We start from the raw sequence: 9,577 nt of genomic DNA, 5'->3' as shown, positions 1-9,577 counted from the left end.
CAGGAATACCGTAATGATTAGCAGAGTTTGTTCTGTGTTTACTGAAACTATACAGTTATCAAAGCAGGAAAGTGATGGGTAACAGTAAAGTTCCAGAGGGATTCTATATGTAGTCTTTGTTGTTAATTACAGTATACGACCTGAAAGCTACTGCTTATTGCTGCCCTGTGCAGTCTCTTGGAGTACAGGCAGACCCCGGTTATCGGCGCTCAGTTAATGGGTGATCCAGTTTTATGGTGGTTGTCGAGCGCATAAAATCGGCAATTATGGCGCCACAGCAGCCAGAGTTTTGGTTACTGGTGCCATTAGGCGCTGATAATACAGTAGTTATGGTGTCGTAACATACTTAACATAGGTGCTATTAATCAGTCATCAGCACCATTAACTGAAACTTGGCGCCATAAATTGCTAAGTCTCGGTTAATGGCGGTTTTCACTTATCTGTACCACAATGAGAACGAAACCCCCGCTGATAACCGGCCTGTACATCAAAATACTTTGAAGCCCAAATAATATAAAAAGTATCTTGTCAGCAAATTCTAATAACAAAATGATTGCAAAATAATTTGAAAATGGCCATGTCAGACCATTGGGCATTAACATACAACAAATGGAAACTATGCTTACTTACACGCTATTGATCTAGTTTTTGTATAAAGACTTCTTAGCAACTATTAATGAGGGATCATCGACATCTTTGCGTAACCAATCTGAGTTGTGTGGCTTTGCTTGTGGTGATGGAGACTCAAACAACCTGAAATAACAAAGATTAACATTAAAAATGTTGAACACTTCAAACATACCCTTTTGGTTAGCTACTTCAATTAGGGCAATAATAAACAAGTAAAATATGAGCCAAAGTTTCTTCGGCACAATCGTGTTTTCTGTACAGCCCTACAGCATTTAATCAAGGCCACCAAAAATAGATCTATCTTTCAGCGGTCTCGGTACAGTGCTGTACGAGGCGCACCTCATGAAACTTTAACCACCACCTGGTGGTGGCCTGTCCTATATCGTTGCCAGATGTACCATTATGGCTAAATTTAACCTTAAATAAAATAAGACCTACTGAGGTTAGAGGGCTGCAATTTGTTATGTTTGATGAATGGAGGGTGGATTATCCACATAGCAATTTGCAGCCCTCTAGCCTCTGTAGTTTTGAAGATCTGAGGACGGCCAGACAGACCAAGCCAGCAAAAGAGTTTTCTTGACAGAAAATAAAAACTGACACACCAGAATTTCATGGATACTTTACAGTCATGAAATCTTCCTGCCAGATAAATGTTAACACAGACTGACTACTTTCATCTGCCATCAGAAATCATACATTTGCGCAAAGCCTCTATGTCTGTAGATATCCAAAATAGCTACCCCTCTAATAATTTCCTCCACGTCTGTGTCACTCGCAAACACCCACAAATGCCCCTATTCTTGATGTCACCAGAGATGGTAGCTTTGAACAGCTTCAATGCACTCTCTCTGCATAATATTGCCTCAATTTGACATCTAGTGAAAACAACTGGTAGGCTATAGTATTAGAATACAGTGGTCCCCCCGTATTCGTGGGGGATGCGTACCAGACCCCCCCGTGAATAGTTAGAACCCGCGAATGTTTGGAACCCCTATGAAAATGCTAAAAACAGCCTATTTTGTTAGTTAAAACTCAAGAAAAACCCACTAAAAATTTTCATACTTGGTTTTTTTAATAGTTTTATCACAAAAAGTGCATTTTATGATGAAATTCATAAAAAAATCCCCAGGAATTTGTGGATATTTATCATAGAAAAATACCGCGAATGTGCGAATTTTCCGCGAATAATGCAGGGAAACGTTCCCCAGAGAAATCCGCGAATGTGTGAGTCCGCGAATCTGGAGAACGCGAATATGGGGGGTCCACTGTATCTTCATATTTTAATTTTTCTTTTCTCAGTTCAATTTATGCTATACAATTATATTTTCATAATAAAATGATGTTTTATATATAGTATGTACTTACCAAGAAATTACATAACAAATAATTTCTAGTACCAGCAGCTAAATTTTATAAAATCGTGGTAGTGATTCATTTGTTTTGTTTGTTTGTATGGTGTTTTTACGTTGCATGGAACCAGTGGTTATTCAGCAACGGGATCAACGGCTTTACGTGACTTCCGAACCACGTCGAGAGTGAACTTCTATCACCAGAAATACGCATCTCTCACTCCTCAATGGAATGGCCGAGAATCGAACCCGCGACCACCGAGGTGGGACACAAACACCATACCAACCACGCCACCGAGGCGCCGATTCATTTGTTTTGTTGTAGATAACTAGCCCTGCCTACTTTTGGGGAAGAAGGGAAACAAGCTAGCAGAGCGCATAATTTATTTATGCTCTAGACTCCATGACAGGGGAGTTAGGTGGGCTCCCATTCTGTAATCAATCGGTATGTACACATAAAATATCCTTTAATTATAAAAATGTTATTGTTATAATACAATTAAGTTTGTTCATACTTACCAGGCAGATATATATATAGCTGTATTTTCTGACGTCCGACAGAATTTTTTTTTTTTCAAAACCTCGCGGCACACGCAGTGGCGGCCAGGTGGTAGTACCCATTCCCGCCGCTGGGAGGCGGATATCAGGAACCATTCCCATTTTCTATTCATATTTTATCCATGCCACTGTCTCCTGAGGGGAGGAGGGTGGGCACTCTAATTATATATATCTGCCAGGTAAGTATGAACAAACTTAATTGTATTATAACAATAACATTTTGTTCATGAAACTTATCCTGACAGATATAAATATATAGCTGAATCCCACCTTCGGATGGTGGGAAGAGACCAGAATAGGATTTGTAGGAAACTTAAATTAAGTAGATGATGTACATCTTGGTTCCTTACCTGTTAGCATAGTAGACTCTGTGATTACTGTCACTTAAGCCTGCTTCTGCTTTAATCAGAGTTGCCAGCCAGGTGGAGACCTGTAGTGCTGGTGCGCTCTGGATGCTCTATCTACGGGGACGTGACCTCAACGTGACAAGACCATCGAGCCAAACATATGAGGGCTACGAAGCAACTGACCACCACCTGACCAACTAACCAAAAGACCCCTGACAATTAATCTAAAGAATGGGAGATTTTCACAGAAGATCTCACCATCAACCAAAAACACAACAATAAAACTAACCTATTCTAAGCTAAGGGATAGGGAGAGAGCTACCTTCAGCCCCCAAAACTGTGTCCGCAGAAATGTATGGCCCCAAAGAACTACAGTTCTCGTAAATCGTTCTAACATCCCGAAGGTAATGTGAGGCGAATACGGAATTGCTCCTCCAAAAGGTGCTATCAAGGATATCCTTGATAGACATATTCCTTTGAAAGGCAAGAGAGGTAGCTACGGCTCTGACTTCGTGAGCTTTCACTTGTAAGAGGCTCAAATCAGTCTTCTGGCAAGATGAATGAGCCTCTTTAATGACGTCCCTCAAAAAGAAAGCCACAGCATTCTTTGACAAAGGCAATTCTGGTCTTTTCACCGAGCACCAGAGATTACCTGAGGGACCTCTTACCTCTTTAGTTCTGTGAATATAGAACTTGAGAGCCCTGACAGGGCACAGGGCTCTCTCTGGTTCTTGACCCACGAGACTCGACATACCTTTGATCTCAAAGCTCTTGGGCCAAGGGTTAGACGGGTTCTCGTTCTTAGCCAAGAAAGTTGGACTCAACGAGCAGACAGCGTTGTCCCCCTTGAATCCCACTTGGCTACTGAACGCTTGGATTTCACTAACTCTCTTCGCCGTCGCCAGAGAAGTTAGAAAAAGCACTTTCTTCGTCAAGTTCCGTAGAGACGCTTCGTGGAGAGGCTCAAAAGGACTTGACATTAAAAATTTAAGAACCACATCGAGGTTCCAAGAAGGCGGTCTCGCTTGTGGAATCTTGGTGGTTTCAAATGATCTCAAAAGGTCGTGGAGATCCTTGTTGTCAGAGAGGTCCAGTCCTCTATGTCGAAAAACGGCCGACAACATACTTTTATATCCCTTAATGGTCGGGACTGCCAATTTTTGTACATTTCGTAGGTAAAGCAAAAAAATCGGCTATCTGGTTCACAAAGGTGTGGAAGAGGAAATTCCTTTCTTTCTACACCATGCCCTGAAGGAGGCCCACTTTGATTGGTAAACAGCTCTTGAAGAGGCTCTTCTAGCATTAGCGATTGCTCTCGCAGCTGCTTTCAAAAAACCTCTCGCTCTGGCCAACTTTTCGATAGTCTGAACGCAGTCAGATCCAGAGCGGAGAGGTTTTGGTGATACCTTTCGAAGTGAGGCTGTTTGAGTAGATCTCTCCTCAGGGCAACGTCCTTGGGAAGTCCACAAGGAATGTCATGACCTCTGTGAACCATTCTCTTGCTGGCCACATTGGGGCGATCAGGGTCAACCTTGTCCCTTCTGACGCTGCGAACTTCCTCATGACTTCCCCCATGATCTTGAATGGAGGAAAAGCGTAAAGGTCTAGGTCTGTCCAACTCCAGAGCAACGCATCCACCGCAATTGCTCCTGGATCCAGGACCGGGGAGCAATACAGAGGAAGCCTTTTCGTCCTCAACGTCGCGAACAGGTCGACCAGAGGACGTCCCCACAACTTCCATAGTCGCTGACACACTTCTGGTAAGGTCCACTCTGTTGGCAGGATTTGATCTGTCGACTGAGAAGGTCCGCTCTGACGTTCTGCACACCTGCGACGAATCTCATCAGAATCTTGATCTGTTTCACATCTGCCCATAGGCCAGAACTTCCTTGCCAGGTCGAAAAAGGGATCGGGAGTGAGTTCCTCCCTGATTCTTCAGATATGCAAGGGCTGTGGTGCTGTCCGAGTTGACTTGGATGACCTTGCCTGTCACTTTGTCTTCGAAGAACTGCAGCGACAGGAAGATCGCTGCTAGTTCTTTCACATTGATGTGCCAGGCTACCTGTCCCTCTCCAGGAGCCTGACACTTCCTCCCCTCCTAGTGTTGCTCCCCAACCGGCCAAATGGAAGCGTCTGAAAACAACACTAGGTCAGGGCTCAGAAAATTTAGGGATAAGCCCTCTCGCAACTTCTGAGGGTCGAGCCACCATCTTAAGTGGCTTTTTACTGTATTTGAGATCTTTAAGATCGCATTCAGATCCTCCTTGGCTTTCCATTCTTCCGCTAGGAAAAATTGAAGAGGCCTGAGGTGCAGTCTTCCCAAGGAGACAAACTTTTCCAGCGAGGAAATGGTGCCCAGCAGACTCATCCATTCCCTCGCCGAGCAAGTCTCTCTCCCTAGGAAGGCTGAGACTTTCTCTAAGCCTAGACGCTGACGTTCCTGGGACGGAAACGCCCGAAAAATAAAGCCACTGAATCCATCTGAATCCCCAGATACACGATGGACTGTGTCGGGGTCAGATGTGACTTTTCGGAGTTGACTAAAAGTCCCAGGGACTTTGTTAAGGCTAAAGTTGACTGAAGGTCCTTCAGACATTTTCCTTTCGACGAAGCTCTGATCAACCAATCGTCGAGGTATAGGGATATTCTGATCCCTGAAGAATGTAACCATCTCGCCACATTCTTCATTATTACTGTAAATACCATCGGGGCCGAGCTGAGACCGAAACAAAGGGCTCTGAATTGCCATACTCTGTTTCCTAAGATGAATCTCAGGTACTTCCTTGAAAGAGGGTGGACAGGGACGTGAAAGTAAGCGTCTTGCAGGTCTAAGGACACCATCCAGTCGCCAGGTCTCAAGGCTCCTAGCACTGACTGAGAAGTCTCCATCTTGAACTTGCTTTTTTCTACAAAAAGATTGAGCCTGCTTACATCCAGGACTGGGCGCCAACGACGACGACTGCTTCGGTACCAGGAAAATCCTGTTGTAGAAGCCTGGTGACCCCAGGTCCACGACTTGCTCCACCGCTCTTTTTTCGATCATCTGATCTAAAAGATCGAAAAGGATGCGCTTCTTCTCTCCCTGATAAGATGGGGAAAGGTCTCTGGGAGTTGATGTTAGAGGAGGAGGCTGCAAAAAGGGGATCTTGTACCCTTGTTCTACGATCTTGAGAGTCCAAGGGTCCGCCCCTCTCTGCCTCCATGCATCCGCAAAAAAACTTCAGTCTGGCCCGACTGGCGTCTGAAGGACATGTTCTTCATTTGGTTGACTTCGGTTTGAAGGAAGCTCTTCCTCTTGAAAGTCCTCTCCCTCGAGGAGCTGCTCTCGAGGGAGGAGCTCCGCGAAAGGGTTTAACTTTCTTCGGAGGTCTCACAAACGATGATGCCGAAGGAACTGCTGGACGTCTCGAGGACTGTGCTAAAAGGTCCTGGGTCGCCTTCTCCTGCAAACTAGTCGTTAGATCTTTACCAACGTCTGGGGGAAGAGATGGTCCGAAAGAGGAGAAAAGAGCAATTCCGCTTTCTGAGCGGGAGTAACCGACTTTGCGGTGAAATTACAAAGAAGAGCTCTTTTCTTAAGGAAAGCTGTTCCAAAGTGCGAAACTAGCTCTTCTGAACCATCCCTGACGGCCTTGTCCATACATGACAACACACTGGACAGCTCCCCCAGACTGAGAGAGTCAGGGCTTCTAGATTGAAGGTCAAGAACTCCCAAGCACCAGTCCAAGAAGTTAAAGACTCCCAACGTTCGCAGCAGTCCTTTCAAGTGATGGTCCGTCTCCGTAGGAGTCCAGGACACCTTTGCAGCTGATAAAAGGGACCTCCTCTGGGCGTCCACTAAGCTGGAGAAGTCCCCAAGTGCAGACGAAGGAACCTTCACACCCACGTCTTCCTTGGTCTCATACCAAACGCCTCCTTTCCCGGCGAGTCTAGAGGGAGGAAGGGCGAAAGTCGTCTTGCCTTGATCCTTCCTTCGAGTCATGAAGTCCTGGAGCTTCTTGAAAGCCCTCTTGGTTGAAAGAGAAGTCTTCATTTCAACAAACTCCGGTGTCTTGAATGATTTGGAAGACGAAAGTTGCAAGGGAGGAGACCTAGGAGCTGCCGGCTGAAACTTGTCCCCGAAGGACGAACGTAACAGCCGCACAAGAACCTTATAGTCCGAGACAGAAGAAACCAAAGGAGGTTCCTCTTCCACTGAGCTCGCTGGACTACTATGTTCCCCTTCTTCTCTAAGAGGAACCGGTGATCGTCCATCCGGAGAGGGCGTACGTCCAGCAGGTCTAGGCTTGAACAAAGACTTCCGCTGCTTAGAAGTTGACGCTTCAGGCACGGACTCGTCCTTACGATGATCCTTACTACTTGCAGAAGGAAGAACGTCTTGGGTGCGTCGAGCGTCCTGTGAAACGACGGAGACTGCCTTACTTCTAACTGAAGAAGTCTTATGCTTCTTGAAAGCACCACTTCTAATAAACTCCTTATGGGGAGACACGTCTCTCCGAGCGTAGACACGAGCGTCCTGACGAGAGGCCTCAAAAGCGTCCTGCTGAGCGTCCTCGAAAGCGTCCTGCTTAGAACGGAAAGCGTCCTGCCGAGCGTCCTCAAAAGCGTCCTGACGAAAGCGAAAAGCGTCCTGCTGGGCGCAAGCTATATCAGGAGAACGAGATAGGCGAAGATCCGAAGGCGGGGAAAGAGACGAACGAGGAGAGAGAGAATGAGACTGCTTAGTCCTCTTGACGGGCAGCCTGACGTCCTTTCTCCGCTTAGGCTCAACTGCTGCTGGGCGAGTCTTCTGAGCCATAAGGGTAGAAATCTGGTCCTGAAGGGACAAAAGAATATTCTTCGTAGGTGACGAACAAGATGGGGCAGGACTGGACCTGCGAGAAGGCGAGGGGCGAGGGGACGCCTCCTTCCTTCTCACAGGTACAGCTACCTGCTTTTCAGGGATACACGCCTGTGCGTGTAACCCATAGACCTCAGGGATATGCGCTTGTGCGTGCAACCCAGAGGCCTCGTCGGAAGAGGTCTTACCTCTCTTCTGAGGAGGGAAAGCGTCATAGGCTTCCTCCGAAGAAATCGCCGATGCCGGACGTGAAGCGTCCTCAGCACGAAACGTCCTTTTCAGCGGACGAGAGTCTCTCCGAGCGCTCCACCCCTTGCGCGGGGAGGACGCTTCGGAGGACGAAAAACAGTCCTTAAGGATGCGCGCCCGTGCGCGCTCCTTGACAGCCTGGGACTTTGCAACAAGGCCTGCCGAAGGGACGCCAGATCGGTGGGGAGCCCCCGTAACCCTCTTGCGGCTTTCGACTTACCCTCTCCCTGAGTCCTGGGAGTCCGATAGAGGTCTAGGCCTAGAGGCATTATGGGGCCGATCTGACGCCCCCTCCACAACACTAGGGGCATGATCACAAACTTTCACAGGGCCAGTTTCCAAGGCCAACACTTTAGATTCAAGAGTGCGTAGAGACTCGAGAATCAGAGAAAGGGCATTACCTTCTCCAGACACAGAAACAGGGCCCGGAGGCAACATCACAGGTTTAGGTGAAACAAAATCTACCGGTGTTAGAGGAGGAGAAATGTTACGTTCCTTACCTTTTGTAGAACTGCTCCTGGAGGAAGCCCTCCTGACTCTATCACGCTCCAATTTACGCCGATAGGTCTCATACATCTTCCATCCATCATCGGTCAAATCCTTGCATTCATTGCACCGATCATCAACCAAACAAACATGCCCCCTGCATTCCATACATACTGTGTGAGGATCAACTGAAGGTTTAAGAAGCCTCACCTTACATTCACTCCTCACACACACTCTGAAACTCCCTGTACTTGATCCCGACATCATGTACACAGAAAAGCCAATCCAAATTCAAAAAACAGTCCACTATTACGCGTGCCAATCCAACAATCCAGAGTCGATAACCAAAAGTCAATCCAGATACTTAGAAGCGAGATAATCCAAAAATCCTAGACGGAGGTACTGCAAACAGTTGTTTCCAGCACCGGCGACAGAAAAAATATGAATAGAAAATGGGAATGGTTCCTGATATCTACCTCCCAGCGGCGGGAATGGGTACTACCACCTGGCCGCCCACTACGTGTGCCGCGAGTTTTGAAATTCTGTCGGACGTCAAAAAATACAGCTATATATATATCTGACAGGTAAGTTTCATGAACAAAATATCATTTTTTATATAGTAACTCACCAAGTAATCACATAGCTGATTCCCACACTGATAGGAGCTGAGATTAACAGTAGTGAAATGAAAGTGGAGAGCATTGCTAGCATTAAAATAATGCTTGTTGTTTCCTTACCTGTTAGGAGAGCTGCTTCAAGAAAATACATACTGGCTCTGGCGATGTTCATCTTACCCGGTAGAGGTGTGGCCCTATAGCCAAGGGTCACCTGCTACATTAGCACAGTACCAATACAAAATTACCAGAAAGCAAAGCTGTTACCTACACCATAAACACATCAAACCACCACAATCCAACCAAACACAAAAATGGAGGGTATCCAGTATGATGTACCACCAGACACTCCTAAAACCCAACACCAAATTCCAAGGTGAAGAGTAAGAATGGAAGGAATGCTTCCTATACTTCCTAACCCAACACCATGCCAGCCACCGACAGAGGATCTAAGGTACTGCAAATACTAAAACAGTTTCAAAATCATGCAAATAATGTGTTACA

The 9,577-nt window shown here is 46.3% G+C and overlaps 1 protein-coding gene across 1 annotated transcript in view; it reads right to left on the bottom strand.

Annotated features, from left to right (window-relative positions):
- Positions 1 to 631: 631 nt before the first annotated feature.
- Positions 632 to 9,577, bottom strand: part of LOC135222277 (SLAIN motif-containing protein 2-like) — a 28,232-nt gene continuing 19,286 nt past the window's right edge. Inside the window, exon 2 of the mRNA XM_064260385.1 lies at positions 632 to 753. Coding sequence (XP_064116455.1) covers positions 642 to 753 — 112 coding nt within the window. The 3' untranslated portion in view covers positions 632 to 641. The remainder of the gene's footprint in view (positions 754 to 9,577) is intronic.

The sequence above is a fragment of the Macrobrachium nipponense genome, chromosome 3, assembly GCF_015104395.2.
Source record: "Macrobrachium nipponense isolate FS-2020 chromosome 3, ASM1510439v2, whole genome shotgun sequence".
In the NCBI taxonomy this organism is placed as follows: Eukaryota; Metazoa; Arthropoda; class Malacostraca; order Decapoda; family Palaemonidae; genus Macrobrachium; species Macrobrachium nipponense.
Note: the sequence above shows the minus strand (reverse complement) of the source record. Positions and strands in the feature narration are given on the sequence as shown.